The 19,736-nt window shown below is 44.4% G+C and overlaps 1 protein-coding gene across 2 annotated transcripts in view; it reads right to left on the minus strand.

Moving 5' to 3' along the window:
- The window catches only part of WNT11 (Wnt family member 11), a 59,725-nt gene that overhangs the window by 18,619 nt on the left and 21,370 nt on the right, over positions 1-19,736 (minus strand). For both annotated transcript variants that reach the window (XM_020989534.2, XM_078156925.1), the window contains exon 3: positions 3,441-3,676. In XM_020989534.2, coding sequence (XP_020845193.1) covers positions 3,441-3,676 — 236 coding nt within the window. The remainder of the gene's footprint in view (positions 1-3,440; positions 3,677-19,736) is intronic.

Consider the following 19,736-nt stretch of genomic DNA (forward strand, 5'->3'; position numbering starts at 1 on the left):
CTGGAATCCGTCCCATCCTTTCTATTCCCATGGATACTGTTCCTTCCTCTCTACAATCCATCCTTCATGGCATTACCAGGTTTTCTTTTTTCTTTTCTTTTTTTTTTTAGGCAATGGGGGTTAAGTGACTTGCCCAGGGTCACACAGCTAGGAAGTGTCAAGTGTTTGGTGTGAGGCCAGATTTGAACTCAGGTCCTCTGGACTTCAGAGCCGGTGCTGCCAGGTTTTCTTATGCATAGAACTGATCATGTCACACTCCTCTGCTCAAAAATCTGCAGTGGCTCCCTCTTGCCTACTCAGTAGTGTTTCAACTCTCTTCTTTCCTATTTAAAGCCTTCTGCAACTCTCCTGCTTTATCTCATTTTATTCCCTCCTAGTTAAGCCTTTGCTCTATCCAAGAAGGGGGTGGTCGAAAGTGTCAAAAGCTGCTGAAAGGTCAAAGAGGTGTGCTAACCATTGGAGTTAGCAATTAAGAGGCTGTTGGTAATCTGGAAGAGAGAAGTTTCAGTCAAGTGGAAGGGTCAGAGGCCAGATTGCAAAGGACTGAGTGAGAAGCAAGGAGGAAGATGAGAAAGTGGAGATGTTGAGTATAGACTATTCTTTCTAGGAGTCTTACCAATGAAAGACAAGGCAGATATGGGATGATAGGTGGAGGGGATGGCACCAGAGGGTCAAGTAAAGGCTTTTTTAAGGATAGTAGAGACTTAAACATATTTAGAAGTAATGGGAAAGAGCTCATAGATGAGAGAGACAGAGAGAGACAGAGACAGAGACAGAGAGAGGAAGTGATTCATGGGATAGCAAGAGAAGATAGGAGTCAACCAACTGACAAGCATTTATTAAGCATCTCCTGAGTGCCAGCCTCTATGCCAAGCATTGGTGATACAAAGATGACACAAAATAATATTCTCTGCCTTTGGGAAACTTCTAATCTAGCCAGTGTGGGTAATGGTGCTGGAAGAAAGCACAAATTTGGGGAGAAAGTTAACAAGGTCAATTTGAGGCATAGGATCATAGCTCTAGAGCAGAAAGAGACATCAGTGTCTACCTCCCTCCTTATACAGAGGAAACCAAGGCCCAGAGAGGGTAAGGGATGTCCCCTAAATCAAAGTGGTTATAAGTAATGGAAGTGGGATTTGAACCCAGGAGTTCCGACTTAGAGTCAGGATTTTTTCCCACTGTTCCCTCTTGTTGTTGGTGAGTCACTTTTCAGTCATGTCTGACTCTTTGTGACCCCTTTTAGGGCTTTCTTGGCAAAAATACTAGAGTGGTTTGCCATTTCCTTCTCTAGCCCACTTTATAGATGAGGAAACTGAGGCAAACAGGGTGAAGTGACTTGCCCAGGATCCTACAGCTAGTAAGAGTCCGAAGCTGGATTTGAACTCAGGAAGATGAGTCCCCCTGAATCCAGGCCTGGCACTCTGTTCATTGAACCACTGAAGCCCAATTCTGATTCTTCATAATAACTTTGAGGTATCTGTAGGGTTCCTGCAAATGAAAATATTCTATATGTAGCTGGAGAAGGGGGATCTTATAATAATGATAATAATAGTCTAATATTTTAGCATATATCTATATAATTTATATATTTATAATGGATAGAAAATCAAAGATATGTGTATATTTAATATAAATATGATTATTATAAAGAATAATAGCTGTATATCTTAATATAAACTTATAGTTTATATATTTATTATCAATATAACCAAATAAATATATTAGTATGTATAATATAAATATAATTATTACAAAGAACAATAATCATCTTATGTTTTTGTATAAATATATAATTTATGATGAATAGATAAATATTTGTATGTTTAATATAAGTATAATTATTATAAAAATAATAATCACTTCATGTTTTAGTATAAATAATTTATGATTAGTATATAATCAAATATATTTGTATATCTAATATAAACATATAATTTGTGATTATCACATAATCAAATCAATGTTTGTATATTTAATATAAACATAATTTATGATTACTTTATCATCAAATAAATATATTGTATATTTAATATAAACACAATTTATGATTACTATATAATCAAATAAATATATTTGTATATTTAATAGAAATGATTATAAAGAATGATAATGGCTTTATATTATTATTTAAACAGCACTTTACAATTTTCAAAGCATTCTATGTATATCATCTTATTTGATCTATAGCTTGGAGGAAGGGTCAGGACTAGAGATTTAGGTTTGGGAGTCACCTGCATAAAGGCAGTAGTGGAAGCCAGAGGAGTGGTTTCAAGAATAAAGGTGAAGGTTAATAATACGTCAGTGGGGACTTAAAGGAACGGGAAGAAGAGCCAGAGAAGGAGAGCGAGGAAGGGGTCATAAGGGTAGAAGGAGAAATGGCGAGTTTGGTGTCTCTGAAGAAGGAGGAAGGGCTAATGGTGTCCAAAGCTGAGGGACAGGGCTGAGAAGAGGTGAATTGTGACCTTGGAGGCAACAGTAGGGAGTGAAGCTAGACTGGAAGGGAAAGGAGATTGGGGGTGGGGTAGGAAGTGAGGCAGGTCTAGATCTTCTTCTTCCAAAACCCAATGCTCTTCCCTCCACCCTCCACTGGCTGATGGGCCATTGTTAATGACACCTCCTACATGAAGCCTTCCCAGAGGAACCTTTCATGGTTCTGGCTACATCTTGGACTCCATGATTCCTTGAGCCTTTACTAAGCAGTGTGGTACCCTGGAGACAGCAACAGATTTGGAGTCAAGAGAACCTGGTTTAAAGCTGGCTCTGCTGCTCACTACTGTCACGACCTTGGATCTTGGATATCCACTAAGATCCTTGCCAGCTCCAACTATATGATCCATGTTACCTTTCTGATGTAATTTGTTCCTTTTCATATGCCTATGTTTTGTCTCTCACAGTAACTACCCTTGGGCAAGTCACTTACATTCTCGGGGCCTCAGTTTCATCTGTAAAATAGGAGGAGTTGGTAATGATTTTTGTGTCCTGGACTGCTTGGCAGCTTGGTGAGGCCTATGGACCCCTTCTCAGAGTCATGTTTTTCAAAGCATAAAGTGAAATACATAGGATAATAGCAGAAAACAATTATGTTAAAATAAAGATGCACTTTCCCCATCCAAGCTCCTGGACTCTCTAAAATCTATCCACAGACCTTTTTTTGGGGGGGGTTGTCTGTGGATCCCCCTGTACTAGAGATCCCCTCTAGTTCTGTCATTCAGGATTCTATGACTGCCGCTAGAATACACAGAGACTTTGGACAAGATTCTAGATTATTAGCTCCTTAAGGAATGCTTCCCCCCCCCCCCGATTGGATGCTCCTTTAGGATCCAGAACCATAGACTGAGTGCTGTAAGGGGCTTTAGAAGACAAGAAGTGCTCTTTGCATCAGAGCCACCCTCCTCCTTTCTTCCCCAGAGCCTCGCCCACTCCGGACGCTCCCTCCCTACCTCTTTCCAAGTCCAGTAGGTAGTTGGGGGCGCGCTCGATGGAGGAGCAGTTCCACCGCATGTCAGAGAAGGCCTTCCGGCAGGTCTTCATGGCCTCTCTGGCGGCCTGCACGATGGTTTGCATCAGCTCCAAGTTGCTCCGGCATAGCTGGACCTGGGAAGACACCAGTCCTTCCAGCTGTTTGCAGTGCTGAGTCTGGTTCAGGGCCAGTACCGAGGGTGTCTTGGACAGGGCGCTAGGCACCCCAGAAGGAAAATTAAAAGAAAAGAACAAAGAGGAATAAAGCCAATGAGGGTCAGAAAGTCCTCCCAATGGGGTTTCTCTCCACCTAGACCCAGACTCCAAGTCTCTGCAGGAGAGACAGATGAAGTCATCTGCCTGAAAAGAGACAGCCTAGTGTGGGAGTTCGGGTTCTGGTCTTGGCTGAACCTCTACCTTAAAATCACAGACTGTTAAGATCTGGAAGTGTCCTTAGAATATAGACGGTTAGGGCTCTGTCACCACCTCATTGTATGACTGTCCTCTCTCCATAAAGTGAAGACTGTCAGACTGAGTGATCCTGAAAACTCCCTCCGGTGCAGACATTCTACATTCTAAGATCTTCTTGACCTCTGGAGCTCTATATTCTATGGATTCTTTCAGCTCTGGCATTCTATGTTCTACATTCTAAAGTCCCTTCTAGCTCTTACAGTTTGTGTCCTATGCTGTAAGGCCCCTTCTAGCTCTGACACTGTGTCCTATGCTCTAAGGCCCCTTCTAGCTCTGACACTGTGTCCTATGCTCTAAGGCCCTTCTAGCTCTGACACTGTGTCCTGTGCTCTAAGGCCCCTTCTAGCTCTGACACTGTGTCCTGTGCTCTAAGGCCCCTTCTAGCTCTGACACTGTGTCCTGTGCTCTAAGGCCCCTTCTAGCTCTGACACTGTGTCCTGTGTTCTAAGGTCCCTTTTAACACTGACACTATTGTTATACGCTAACATTTCATATTCTAAGTTACCTTGTAATTTTAATATTTTAAGTTCTAATACTCTATGTCTCTAGGATTTTAAGATTCTGTTTATCTCCAACTTCACAATTTCAGTGGGAACCAATACCCAGGAGGGGTCTGAGAGAGCCTAGTGGCTTCTATGAGATTCTTACCAGAGCCTCACAGAATTGTAAAAAGTTAAGACAGAAAACAACCTCTAAAAAAAATCTAGTCCCATTCTTCCATTTTAAGGATAAGACATGTGAGGTCCAGAGAAAGACAGTGACTTCCCTACAGTCACACAGTAAGTTAACCACTCTCCCTGACCCTCTGATCATCTTTCAATCAAGATGCCTCTGGGATGTGCAACTAGAAGAGAAAGACAGGTTCATCTTGTGGCCCGAATGGGAGGTCAGAGGTCTATGAGGCTTGCCACCTCCTATAGCATTGTCTTCCTTGAATTCTTCTCTAAAAGGGACAATCTGGAGGGCCTGGAGTCAGGAAGACCCAAGTTCAAATCTGGCCTTAGACACTTCCCCGCTGTGTGACCCTGGGCAAGTCACTTAGCCTCTCTTTGCCTTAGCTTCCTCATCTATAAAATGGGAATAATAATGGTACCTCCCTCCCAGGGTTGTTGTGAGGATCCAATGGGATAATAATTATAAAGCACAGTGCCTGGCCCATAGCAAATACTATACAAATGTCAACTCTTATTATAGTTATTACTAATCGTCACTTCTCAGACACTTAACTTGCGTCCTAGTCCTGACCACATCTGGCCACCATCATTGCCAGCTTATCAATAAAATGATCCTTCAGAGATCCACATCATGGTGGAACAGCACTGGACCAACCTGGCAGCTTCTTACTACGTGACCTTGGGCAAGTTCCTTGAAGTGTCAGAAACTCAGTTTCCTTCCCAGGAAAATGGGCATAATAATCAATCAAAAAGTATTTATTAAGCACCTAGTATGCATTAGGCACCTGTGTTCATTGCTGGGCAAAAGCGAAACAGTCCCTGCCCTCAAGGGGCTTACATTCTATTGGGGATATAGAATGATGTTCATAATCCTCCACGAAAGTCCTCCTCTGATATCTCACTGCAGTATGGGAACGATTCCAGTCCTGGAAGGCAGTGCCAGGAGAATGTAGTCTTTGACAGTTCTCACCAGGCCAGGGAGGTTTTAGCACCGGCCTGGGAAAGGAGGGTGTATTTGTCTCCCAAGAATCAGTCTAGCCAAGTAGACCAAAATCTGACTTCTACTCATTGCTCCTAGGTCCACTGCCTGAGCCGAGCAAAATGTCAACTCCCTCCCTTACAGGACATCCCTTCAATTTCTTAAAAACAATATTCATGTCATTCCTGGCTCTCTGTTCCAGGCTAAACCTTTCCAACCCCTTCAATGGATCCCCATATGGTCTGGTTTATGGGGCCCTCATCACTCTGGGTTTCTTCATAATGGATACACTGTCAATGTCTTTCTAAGTGGCGCCCAGAACTCACCGCAACATGCCAGATGGGACCTGACCAGGGCAAACAGAGCTACGTCATCCCGTCCTGAAGAGCAACAGATTTAGGAAAGAGGATTGTCATGGTCACTGTCTTCCAATATTTAAAGCTGTCGATGGGGCAGAAGGATAGCGTCCATCCTCTGCTCAGCTGTCAAACTGATCTTGTCACCCTCTATTCAGTCACCTCTAGTGGCTTCCTATTGCCTCCAGGATCAAGTCTAAACAAAAGCTAGAGTATCCTCTGTTTGGCTTTCAAAGCCTTTCGTAACCTAGCTCCTTTCTACTTTTCCAACCTTCTGACACCTTACTCACTCACACACTCCTCAATCCAATGACATTGTCCTCTTTGCTGTTTGTGGAACTTTCCATCTCTGACTTTTTCCCTGCTCTCCTCCGTGTCTGGAATACTCTGAGCCCCTCTTTATATCTGCCTTCCAGCTTCCCTGACTTCCTTCAGATCTCAAGGTCCCAACTTCTACAAAAAGCCTTTCCCAGTTTTCCTTAATCTTAGTACCTTTTCTCTGAGATTACCCTCAATTGAACCTGCCTACGTCTTGTTTGTACATGTGAATGCATGCTGTCTCTCCCCATCAGACTCTGAGTTCCTTGAAAGAAGAGACTACATTTTTTTAGCTTTCTTTGAATCCCCAGCACTTAGCATAGTGCCCGGTACATAGCTGACTGCCTTGTCAACTTGTATTGCTTGGCCCCGAAGGGAGGAAGCAGGCACAATGGGGGAAAGCTAAACCGTGGTACCTTGGGCAAAGGTCTTCTAGACCTGTTCCAAGAAGGCTCAGGAATCAAAGAAAGCAGAGGAGGTTTAGGAAGTGCTAAAGCCCAGGGTTAGGCCATTTAGAAGCCAACCACAGAATCACAGAAGCTCTGAACTGGCCCTGACTTGGGAAACCACCCAGTCTTACCCCTACTTGAGGTGGTAGATGCCCCAACAACATCTCGATAAGTCACCCGGCCTCCACTTGAACACCTCCCCATTTGTCTCCAGGGGAGGAGAAGCTGGGAACAGGAAGAGAGCTCACAGGCCCCCACAGCTCTGTTCCACAAATCCACTAAAAGGGAAACGAGGTCACTTATAAGGTCACCCTGTTCCCTCCGCTTTGCTGCCTATCACAGGCAAAAATGGCCTCTTCTCCTGTGACCAGTGGGGCAGTTCAGGGAATACAGACTCCATTGCTGACTTTCCCACCTAGCCCAAGGGACTAGGCTCTGAGAACGATGAGAATTCCTGAACTTAAGAGTACTCATGATGAGAGGCGACTTAAGGCAGGAACAAGAATGCCTTTATTCCAGTATCTGAAGGGTTTTCATGGGATAGGGCTTCACAAGATCATAGATTTAGAGCTGCAAGGGAATTTACAGATAAGTAAACTAAGGCCCACAGAAATCATATTCCCAAGTGGAGGAGCCAGGAGTGAGCCCCTGACTCTAATGCCAGTGCTTCTCATTCTGTTTAGCCAGAGGTAAGAACAATACAATACACTCTCTGGGACTCTGGTTCACACAGTTCCTAAGGGCCAGAATGGACTGACCCAGAAGGCCCTGAGTCCCCCCCAGCATGGAATAGTGGAAAGAGTGTTGGATTTGGAACCAGAAGAACCAGGTTCAAATCCTGGTTCTGCCACTTATTACCCACGGGTCATTTAACTTCATGGTTTCTCCAGGCCTCAGTTTCTTCCTCTGTAACACAAGGAAGTTGAACTAAATGACCTGTAAGTTCCTTTCCAGAAATAAGCCTGTGAGCCCATGACCTTACAAGGTAAGCCCATGTTCCACAGTGGTAGTCTTCTCTGTTGGGAAATTCAAACTGAGCTTAACCCAAGAATCATAGACTTTCAGAAATAGAAGTGACCTCGGAGGTCGTGTGGTACAATCAGTACCAGGAGGATGAACCCTACCTACTTGAAGATCTCTAATCACAAAGATCATGCAATCATCAACTTGGGAGCTGGGGGGGACCAGTGGGGGGTCTGTGTCTCTTGAATAGCAAGACTGGCCACAGAAGAGGCCACATTGGTCAGCGACCCATTAAGGGAGAAAATTAGCAAGGGATGGGCTCTTGCAAGGTGACCCTGTGAGAGCCTTTCCTTTAAAACTACTTTTGACTTGGGGAGCAGAGCTGTGGGCACCACTGAGCTTTCTTTTCCGTTCTCAGACTCTCCTCCCCTGGAGATAAACCAAAATGTTTTCAATTAGGGATTTGAATGAGTGAGTCAAGCTGAGAAAGGCTGTCCAGACCAGTAAATTTCTGCCTCCCGCCTGTAATCCCTGATTGACTCCCTGGAGTGGGACTTAGTTAGAAACGGTCATTACCGTTAATTATGGAATTACCGCATCCCCTCTCCTTGGATGCAGCTAGCCTCCTCCTGGTGTATTTATTTATGTGTGTCTAGGATTGATTTCCCTGCCCTGTGCTGAAGGGTTCTGGCTTCATCCATGAAATCGAGCTGCCCCATCCTTCTTCACATTGATTGTTGGCAGCCTGTGTCTTGGACAGCCCTGATTCCCTGCCCGAGGCCCCTGGTTATCCCCATCTCTTCTGCCTTCAGCCATGCCACTTAGGCTAGAGCAAACCTTAGAACCTAGAGTGCCAGAGGTAGAAGAGACCCTCAAGTATAGAATATCAGAGAGAGAAGGGATCTTAGAACATAGAATGTCAGAGCCAGAAGGGATCTTAGAACATAGAATGTCAGAGCCAGAAGGGATCTTAGAACATAGAATGTTAGAGTAGATGGGACCTTAGAGTGTAGAATGTTAGAGACAGAAGGGATCTTAGAATAGAGAATGTCAGAGCCAGAAGGGATCTTAGAACATAGAATGTTAGAGTAGATGGGACCTTAGAGTGTAGAATGTCAGAGCCAGAAGGGATCTTAGAACATAGAATGTCAGAGCCAGAAGGGATCTTAGAACATAGAATGTTAGAGTAGATGGGACCTTAGAGTGTAGAATGTCAGAGCCAGAAGGGCTCTTAGAATGCCAAATGTTAGAACTAGAAGAGACTTGAGAACCCAGAATGTAAGAACTAGAAGGCATCTTAAGAACCCAATGTCAGGCTTGGGAGGGACATTAGAATACAGCATGCTTGAATTAAAAAAGAACTCAGAAACCATCTCTTCCAACCCCTCCATTTACAGATGGGGAAACTGAGTTCCACAATTTAAATTTTCTTATTGATACAGCTGGAAAAGCTCTTAGAAATCATCTAGTATGGCACCCTCATCTTACAGAGAGGGAAACAAAGGGGAAGGCTACATGGCTGGGAAGCAAGAGACTCAGTCTTAGCACTCTTTCTGCCATATTGCTTCTTTATTTCTTAACTCTTTGCCTTGCCCTCCCCACCTGGGGCTGCGATATGACAGACAGGGACCTGGACACGGAGCTGGAAGACCTGCAGTAGGGTAAATTCCCTGTTAGGCCAGTGGCCCTGACTTCTCCATTCTGAATCGTAGGTTTGGTATCTTTAAAAAGAACAACTAGGTGGCTCATTGTATAGTCAGCCGGACCTCCATACTTCCTGGAATACGTACACTCATGGCCCGGAGTGCTCTGCAATGCACCTACTTCTATTTCTGTCACGCTGTAAGGTTTACAAAGCAGTTTCCTCACAATATCTCCTCAAGGGAGGTAGTTTGATGGATATTATCCCTATTTCACAGAAAAGAAAACTGAGGTAGGCAAAAGCTGCATAGAGGCAGACTTAGAATCAGGATCATAGATTTAGACCTGGAAGGAACCTTAGGGGTCATCTAGTCCAGACTGGCCTCATACAAAACACACAAACTATTTCCAATTATCCCATCTACTCCGGTGCAAATAACATCAGCTACCCGACAGTCAAATGGGCTGCCTGGTGCAGCGGTGAGTTCCTTGTCACTTCGGGTCTTCAAGTGGAAGCTAAAAGCCCTCCATCCTCAGGAAGCCTTTCCCAATCCCTCTTAATTCCAGGGTGTTCCCTTTGTTAGTTATTTTCCATTTATCCCGTCTATAACTTGTTGGTACACAGCTGTTTGCATGTTGTCTTCACCACCAGATCAAGAGCTCCTTGAAGGCAGGGATTGCTTTTGCCTTTCTTTCAATCCCTAGTGCTTAGCACAGTGCCCAGCACATAGTAGGTGCTTCATAAATACGTATTAGTTAAGCGTTTATTAAGACTGACTCTCTAAAGCTACTGACAACCTGTTGGGAAATGTTGTAGAAGAGATCCATACTCAAGGTCCCCTTCAACTCTGAGATGCTGGGAGGCTCTGGGAGATTTGGAGGTAGTGGGAAGAAGGAAGTAAATACTGGTGTTGGGGCACCCCTAGATTGTGGTAGCACCACACTGGGGACTAGAGAGGAAAGGATATGGCTCTGGGGCCTTGTATCTTCAGCCAGAGCTGAAAGATTAGTAAAGGTTGAAGTAAGAAGGAAGCCCTGGGCCAACGGCAGGATTCCCTGAATCGGTGCCCAGAAGGATCATGGGATTTGGAGTTGGAAGGGACCAGAAGGATTATCTAGTCCAAAGCCCTGATTTTACAAATGGGGAAATCTGAGGCCAGGAGAGGTTGACTGATTGGACCAAGGTCTCCTAAGTAGGAAATCGCAGTGCAGGGTCACAGGCAGCTCATAACAGTAGGGAAGAGCATTAAGATTTTGAGTCAGGGGATTTGGGGTCAAACCCTGCCACTTACTACTACTTGTGTGACCTTGGGCAAATCAAATAACTTCTCTGGGCCTCAGTTTCCTCATCTAGAATAATAATAGCTAGTATTTGTATAGCACCTTAAAGGTTGCAAAGCATGTTACATGTTATCTCACTCAATTCTCACAAGCAATGGGAGGTAGGTAGTATTGTTTACCCTATTTTACAGATGGGGAAATTGAGGCTTGGAGAGTGAAGTGACTTGCCCAGAGTCACACAGCTAGTGAGTCAGTACTTAAGGCAGGATTTCAAGTCAGGTCTACTTGACCTCAAATCCACTGCCCAGAGCCCAAGAAAATGTGTCAGGTTAGACTCACTGATTTCTAAGGTCCTTCCTGGCTCTAAATTGATGAAGTAATTATGAATTCAGGTCTCCTGATTCCCCATCTAGTGGTCTTCGGATTGGAATTCCCCAGGAAGCTGGGATCTTCCTTAAGGTCTGAGGCAAATTCCCATTTAACTTTCAAAGAGACAGCTTCGTGAAACAGAAACAATGCTGGTGCTGGAGGAAAGACTTGGGTTGGGGTTTGGCTGTAAACCTTTACTGCTGGTTGACCTTGAGGAAGTCACTCCATTTGCATGAACCCCAGATCCTTTCTTCATAAAACAGGGACGCTAATATTTGTGCTATTCACCTCCCAAGGTTGGTGTGAGGAAAGCGCTTTGTAAACCACAAGGTATTGCAGAAAGGGGGGAAATGGGGGAGGGAAAGAGAATTTGTATACTACCTACTGCATGCCAGGACACACCCCTGTCCTCTCAACAACCCTGTGAGGTAGGTAGGTGTTACAGTGGAGGAAACAGAGACAAGCAGAGAAAGCCTGAACTGTCATTATTAACATTAGGAAGAATTTCCTTAAAATCAGAGCTATCTCAAGATAAAATGGGCTGGGTTTCAGGATGTGTTAAGTTCCCTGTTCCTGGTGGTATTTTGTTGTTGTTGTTGTTGTTGTTGTTGTGTGTGTGTGTGTGTGTGTGTGTGTGTGTGTGTGTGTGTTTTAGGCAATTGGGGCTAAGTAACTTGCCCAAGGTCACACAGCTAGTGTCAAGTGTTTGGTCTGAGGTGGGATTTGAACTCAGGTCCTTCTGACTTCAGGGCCAGTACTCTATTCACTGTGCCACCTCGCTGCCCCTCCTGGTGATACTGAAGCACAGGCTGGTTATGACTGATATCAGGCAGACATAGAAGGGTCTCTGGCTTTGAGTTGAGTGGGAGGATTGAATGACATTGGTGTAAAGAACTCTGGGCCAGGGCTCAAATCCTGCCTCTCATGCTCATGAGGTCTCTGTGACCTCAGATGAGTCATTGTAAAATCAGAGGGTTAGACTGGATGGCTTCTGGTCTACCATCCCATCATTCTGTGAACAGACATCTGAGCTCTCTTCCAGTTCCTGAGATTCTGGGCTTGTGGTAGAATAATGTAAAGAGGGGATTTATAGGCAGAAATAAATCAATGATCATGGTCCAGGGTCAGCTAGCAAGGGTATGGCATTCTGTTCTTTATGACCTGATGCCGTGCTTTGGGGTTGCTGTTTGGGACCTCTCTGGTCTAGTCCTCTCATTTTACAAAAGAAGAAGCCAAGACCCAGAGATGGGAGGGGAACTTGTCTTAGGGTCATACACAGAAAAGCGGACACTCAAATCCAGATCCTTTGGCTATACGACCATTGTATGTTCCACCATGGTACCCTGAATAAAACTGGCCTGGCCTGGGTCTTCCCTATTCTGAAAGGATCGTAAGGACAGATTTGTCTTGCCCAACATAACCTGATTCACATTCATTTGTTACTAAGTATGTGGTATCTTATTAGCACTTTACCAAATTCTTTGCTTGCAAAAAAAAAAAATCCCTGTGATGCAAGTAATGCAATCATTATTTAGCCCTATTTTACAAGAGAGGAAACAGATCTGAAATTCAGAGACCTGAAATAATGCTCCAGCATTCACAGAGCCGGCAAGTTCTACAATCAGGACTAGAAAGAAGTTTCCCTAAACTATAAGTCTGACTACGTCACCCTCCCCCCCCGCCCCCGAATAAACTCTAGGCCTTCAGGTTCAAGTACAAAATCCTCTGACATTCTACGTCCTTCAAACCCTACCCCCCTCCTACCTTTCTGGTCTTCTTACATCTCACTCCCCTTGAAATCAGGGTGACGCTGACTTCCTTACTGTCCCAAGAACAGAACCAGCTCCCAACGTCAGCCATCCCACTTACCAATCCTTTGTGCTTGGAATTCTCTTAAGTCTTCGTCTCTCTCTCTCTCTTTTGGCCTCCCCAGCTTCCTTTAAGTCCCAGCTAAAATCCCACCTTCTACAGGAGGTATTTGCTAATCCCTGTTAATTCCAGTGCCTTCCCTTTGTTAATTATTTCCTATTTATCCTGTACTGTACATAGTATGTCTGTACATAATTGTTTGTATGTCACCTCCTCCCTTAGATTGTAAGCCCCTTGAGGGCAGGGACTGTCTTTTGCCTTTCTTTGTATCTCCAGCACATAGCACAGTGCCTGGCACATAGTAGGCACTTAATAACCTTTACTGACTGACTGCCTAGAGCCTAGGTCTCCTGGCTCCAAAGCCAGGACTCTCTCCCCTTCACCACCCTGCCTCTAGACAAGACAATGATCTGGGCTGCATACATTAGCACCCCTCAGTTCATAAACTTACTTTCCCTTCATTGCCAGAGTCCCTTAATATATGCAGAGCACATAATAATAATTGCTAAAATTTATATAGTGCTTACTACTATGTGCCAGGCTGAGCGCTAAGTACTTTGTAATTATTGTAATTATTATCCCATTTGATCCTCACAACAACTCTGGGGGATAGGTGCTATTATTATTCTCACTTTACAGATAAAGAAACTGAGGCAGACAGAGGTTAAGTGACTTGGTATCTGAGGTCAGATTTGAAAACAGGTCTTCCTGACCTCAGAAACAACACTCTATCCCTCTCACTATCTAGAGCACCTGGTCACCTACATAAATTAATCAACCAATAAGTATTTATTAAGCATCTCCTACATGCCAGGCACCATTCAGGAGCCGCGGGTACAAGTACAAAGTACACGGTCTGACCTATTAATAATAACAGTATAGTAACCAAGAGGCTGTCACATTCATGAAGTTAACAAAGCACTTTGCCATTTTTTATTTCATCTGAGCCTTACAATAGTGCAATGACAGAGGAGGAGCAGGAATTTTTAATCTCTCCATTGTAGAGAAGAGGAAACTGAGGCTCGGGAATGCCAGTGAGTGCCCCCAGCCATCGGCATTCAGGGGCAGGGGAAAGCTTGGGGTTGATCTTGTCTAACTTCTGACCCGCTGCAGTGAGAAGCTGTCTGAGTGATCACAAGCTTGGATACTGTCCACTCAAGCCTACTTCTGGTCAAAGAAGACTTCAGCCTTTGCTTCTGGCTGGCCTCCAGTTTGAGGGGTGAGTCCCTGCACAATTAGAATCTTAGCATCATAAAGGACTTCAGTGGGTATTTAGTCTAACCTTCCATCCAGGTCAGGAATCCCCTCTAGGATGTCCCTGGGCTGTTCAGCATCTTAGATGTCAGTCTTGGACCACCCCCCTCAACCCCCAACTCCCACCAGTGGTGAGGAAACTCACTTCTTCCCAAGGCAGATGATGTTACTATTGAATTCCTTTTGCTATTGGGAAGTATTTCCTAAATGGTTTCAGAAAAGCCTTGGAAGACTTGTACAAGATGAAGCAGGATAAAGTGAGCAACGGGAGAACCATTTTTACAAGGACAACAGCTTGTAAAGACAAACAACTTTGCAAGAGTTGAGAAGGGAAAAGAATAATCATATGTATACATATATATCTATATATATGTACACATGTATAATATTCATGTGTGTAGATAGTGCATATACATTACCTATAGTGCTTTTGCAAAGCACTTTATATATAACTTGATCCTCACAACAACCCTGGGAGATAGCTGCTACTATCATCCCCATTTTACATATAGGGAAACTGAGGCTGAGAGGGGTTCAGTGACTTGCCCAGGGTCACACAGCTACTAAATGTCTCAGGAAGCATCGAAACTCAGGTTATCGTGATTCCAAGTTCAGCGCTGTAATCTACAGCATCTATTTCTGTTCCAGGTTCTATAATCTCTTCCCCTCTCGCTTCCCTCCTTCCCTCATCCTAATTTCACAGACTCTACCTCCACGACATCTCCTCTTTTTCCTCACATGATCACTCCCCTCACTCCGCCCCTCTTGGATTCTCACCTGGACCAGCTGGTCCCCTCTTTTCCAACCTTCTCCTCTCTCCACATCATCCTCTCTCCATAGCTGATGACATGCCTAAAACTCATGTCTGGGTGTTGCCACTCTCCTACTCAAAAATCTCCATTGTCTCTAATAATGATAATAATGTTAACAGCCGACATTTATGGGGTGCTTTAAGGTTTGCAAAAATACACACACATATACCTTATCTAATTTGATCTTCAGAACAATCCTGTGATATAAATGCTCCAGGTATTATCCCCTTTTAACAGATGAGGAAAATTGAAGGCCAGGTAGGCCAAGGAGAAAGCTGATAATGTTAGAGAACAGGGACCTTTGGCATCTTCTAATTCAACCCTTTCATTTTACAGAGGGGGAAACTGAGGCCTAGAGAGCAGAAGTGTCAGGTGACTATAAGGATTAGAGCTGCGACTCAAACCTAGGGATTCTTTCTACGGCACCTGGTTGCTTTTTTAAAGTTACCAGCCCTAAGCCCAGATCTCTGGAAATGGGGGATTCTGGGCTGCTCCCCCAGAGAGGCAGGAAATCCAGGCAAAGGAGATTGGCCCTGTTTAGGAATAATAGCAATCACAGCAAGAAAAGTTAATGTTTTTACAATGCTTCGCATTCTACAAAGCGCTTTACTCACGAGCCTATAGGGTAGGAAATGCACCGATTCCCATGTCACAGAGGAGGGGAATGAAGCTCAGACAGGACCGGTGTCCTGCTTGTACTCACACTGCTAGTATCAGAGACGGGATTAGGTCTTGAGTCCTGGGAACTATCCATTACACCATGTTTGTTTCCTTTCCATGCTAGTTCTTCCTTGTCCGAGAGGCATCCTGGCCCAGGCCACAGGCACCATCCTCCCCCTTCCTAGAGTACATGGTGGGATATTCCAATGAATTTACGAGGGCTTCTCTGGGCTACTTACAAATTAACCCACCCGTTCACCAGAGCCTGGTTCCATGCATCATACTTTCCCTCTGGTTGTGTTCAGGGCCTGCTGTCAGTGCTGGGAACTTCAGCAGAGAGCCCAGCCCCGGGAATGTTTTGCAGAAGGTAAAATGAGCATGGGGAGAACTCAAACTTGGCCAGCAATCTGTTTATTCAGAGGCTCAGTCTGAACAGCCAAAAAAAAAAAAATCCTGCTCTCAACACCAGCTCACTTTGGGCTGTAAAGTGGTAAGACTTCGGAGATCAGCCGGGTTAACTCCGTTTGACAGAAGAGGAAACAGAGGTATAATGAGGTACAGTGACTGGGCCTAGGTCAAAGAGCAGATCAGTGGTGGTCCTCACACTAGAACCCAGGCCTCTGTCTCCCCCGCTTAGGGCTCTCTCCGCTCTCCCTCTGAAAGTGGGTGACGTGCTGGGTAGGAGACAGGATGCAGTTAGGTAAAGGAAAAACCAGCAGGGGCCTGACAGGTTGGAAATCATGCCCTGCGAAGGCCTGCTGAGGACTGCTGCTGGGTGGATAGGTGGGGTGCATTCTGGGGGGGGGGCAGGCAAGGATCCAGGTGGGATATCGGTACTTAAGGGGATGCTGAGTTCACCCTGGAGCAGGGTTAGGGGAGGAGCACAATGCCATTTCCTTTGCAATGTGATGTTCCTGGGCCCTTCCCTCTGTTTCCAGCGATGCCTGAGGCCAGGATTGGTCTTAGCTTCTGAAGAGGTACAATTCAGTGGAACCTAGAAAGGCCCTACCACCTCCAAAACTCCTTGTCTGCTCCATGAAATTCCTATCATAGGGGAAAAGGCTTTCATGGAACCATAGTGTGTCAGAGCTAGAGAGGATCTATAAAGCCAGAGCTGGGAAGGCCCTTAGAACATTGATCATCAGAGACGCAGGACACCTTACTTGGGATATAGAATTCAGAGGAGGAAGGCATCTTAAAACACAGAACTCAGGCTGGAGTCAGGAAGACTTGCAAAGGCTTGGATGTGGGTGATGGAGCGTTGTATACAAAGAATATGGAGAATATGGGCCAATTTGGTTGGCCCACAGAATTTGGGAAAGGACAGTCCTTCCAGGCCTTTTCAGCTGGGTAACTTGGTGGATAAAGCCCTGGACCTGGATCTGGCCTCAAGCACTTCCTAGCTACGTGACCCTGGACAAGCCGCTTAATCTCTGCTTACCTCAGTTTCCTCATCTGTAAAATAGGGCTAACAGCACCTACTTCCCGGGGCTGCTGTAGTCACTGTAAAGCACTTAGCACAGTACATGGCACATAACAAGCACTATTATAAATGTTAGCTATCATCACCATCATCATTTTAGAGGCAGTGTGGGGCAGTGGCTGCAGCACTGGATTTGGGTTTGAAAAGACTTGGTTTTGGATCATTCCTCACATACTCCAGTTTTCAACTGTCTATCGGACATGTTGGACTGGGTGTTCTCTAGATATCTTAAACTCAGCCTGGCTAAATGTGGATTCTTATCTTTTCCCCTCAAACTTCTTCTCTTCCTCACTTCCCCATTACTGTAGAGGGGAACACCACCTTTCAGTCAGCAGGCTTCACACCTTACTTATGGGTCATCCTCAAGTCTTGACTCTCTTTCCCTCCCCATCACAGCCCTCTGCTCACCCCACATCCAATCTGTTGCCAGGTCCTATAGTTTCTGCTTTCATCACATCTCCCAAGCATGCCCCCTTCTCTCTGACACAGCCCCCAGCGTGGTACACGCCCTCATCACCTCAAGCTTGGACCATTTCCATAGCCTGCTGGCCAGTCTGCCTGGTCCTTGTCCCTCCCCACTCTGGTCTATCCCCCATTCACTGGTCAAAGTGATTTTCCTGAAGTGCAGGTCTGTCCACGTCATCTTCCTGCTCAAACAACCTCAACGGCTCGATATCACGTCTAGAATCAAATATGAAATCCTCGAAGTGCCTCAGAGCCTGCCCCTCCTCTGCTTCCAGTCTTCTTACACTTCCACTGGCTTCCTTGCTGCTCCTCTACCACTCTATCTCCCACCTCTGAGAATTTTCACTGCCTGTGCCCCATGCCTGGAACATCCTCCCTCCTTGTCTCTGCCTCTGAGGCTTCCTTCAAGTCCTAGCAAAACTTAAAAGTGATAGAGAAATAAGGATCTTATTTTAATTTTTTAAAAATTCCTTTGTCAGAAGAAGAAATCAAAGCTATCTATAGTCATATGAAAAAATGCTCTAAATCACTATTGATCAGAGAAATGCAAATTAAAACAACTCTGAGGTACACCTCACACCCATCAGATTGGCTAATGTGACAGAAAAGGAAAATGACAAATGTTGGCAGGAATGTGGGAAAATTGGAACACTAAGGCACTGTTGGTGAGGCTGTGAACTGATCCAACCATTCTGGAGAGCAATTTGGAACTATGCCCAAAGGACTATAAAGATGTGCATGCCCTTTGACCTGGCAATATCATTACTAGTTCTATATCCCAAAGAGATCAAAGAAAAAAGGAAAGGACCTACAGGTACAAAAATATTTATAGCAATTCTTTTTGTGGTGGCAAAGAATTGGAAATTGAGAGGATGCCCATCAACTGAGGAATGGCTGAGTAACTTGTGGTATATGATTGTGATGGAATACTATTGTGCTACAAGAAATGATGAGCAGGATGATTTCAGAAACAACAAGGAAGATTTACATTAACTGATGCAAAGTAAAGTGGGTAGAACCAGGAAAACAGTAATAATTGTAACAGCAAGATTGTGAAATGATCAACTGTGAATGATTTAGCTATTCTCAGCAATATAATGATCCAAGACAATTCCAAAGGACTTATGATGAAAAATGCTATCCAGCTCCAGAGAAAGAACTGATGGAGTATGAAAGCAGATCAAAACAGACTGTTTTTTTAACTTTCTTTACTTTCCTTGTTTTAGGGGTGGTTTTTTTTTGTCTGTGTTTTCTTTCACAACATAGCTAATATGGAAATATGTCTTACATGACTGCACATGTATAATCTATACCAACTGTCTTGACTTCTCGAGGAGAGGGGAGGAGAAGGAGGGAGGAAGAGAATTTGGAACTCAAATTTTTAAAAAATTAATGTTTAAATTATTTTTATATGTAATTAGAAAAAAGTCAAATATAAAAAAGACTTAAAATTTGTCTTCTGATAAGGAAAAACCCAGCCCTGTCCTTTGCCAGGAGAGCAGCCTGGATGATGATCAAAGGTCTGAGTCCCCTTAAATCTCAGCTTTTGAGACAAATGATGGGCTTCCTCAGATCTGGGAAGAGAGGACCAAGCTTCCACTGAACCTTTCCTGGATGTCAATATTGGAATGGTTCGGGTAGAGACGAGGAAAAAGAAAGAGAAGACAGCCCAAGAGTTTGAGGGTGAAGACAAAAGCTGTTCCTGTCTTAGTCTAACCTGGCAGTATAAGTTGAAAAGGGCCCTGGACAGAACACATGATCTGGTCCAAGCCTTGCTCATCTTTTGCTAGTGAGTTGAGACAAATCATTGGACATCTCTGGTCTTGGTTTTCTTTATCTATAAAGCAGGAAATGGTCTCAAAATTGTATGTGTGTGTGTGTGTGTGTGTTTGGAGAAGGGGATTTTGGGGGGGATGAGGTAAGGGCTCAGTGGGGGTAGTTTCATAGATGAAGAAATTATTGCAGGTTAAGTGACTTGCCCAGGATTACACAGCTCAATTAGGGTGGTACTGCCCTAGAAAACAGAGGCTTTTCTTTTTGTGAGTGTGTCAGGGACCCCTTCTGCAGTGTGGTAAGGTCTATGGACCCCTTCTCAGAATCATATTTTCAAAAGCTGAAAGCAAAATACATAATATTACAGAAGAAACCAATTCTATTGAAATGGTTATCAAAATATTAAAACACACACAAGCTTACAGAACCCCAAGTTAAAAACCCCTACTCCAGAATTTTG

The sequence above is a fragment of the Phascolarctos cinereus genome, unplaced genomic scaffold, assembly GCF_003287225.1.
Source record: "Phascolarctos cinereus isolate Bilbo 61053 unplaced genomic scaffold, phaCin_HiC Scaffold_726;HRSCAF=1367, whole genome shotgun sequence".
Taxonomy (NCBI): Eukaryota; Metazoa; Chordata; class Mammalia; order Diprotodontia; family Phascolarctidae; genus Phascolarctos; species Phascolarctos cinereus.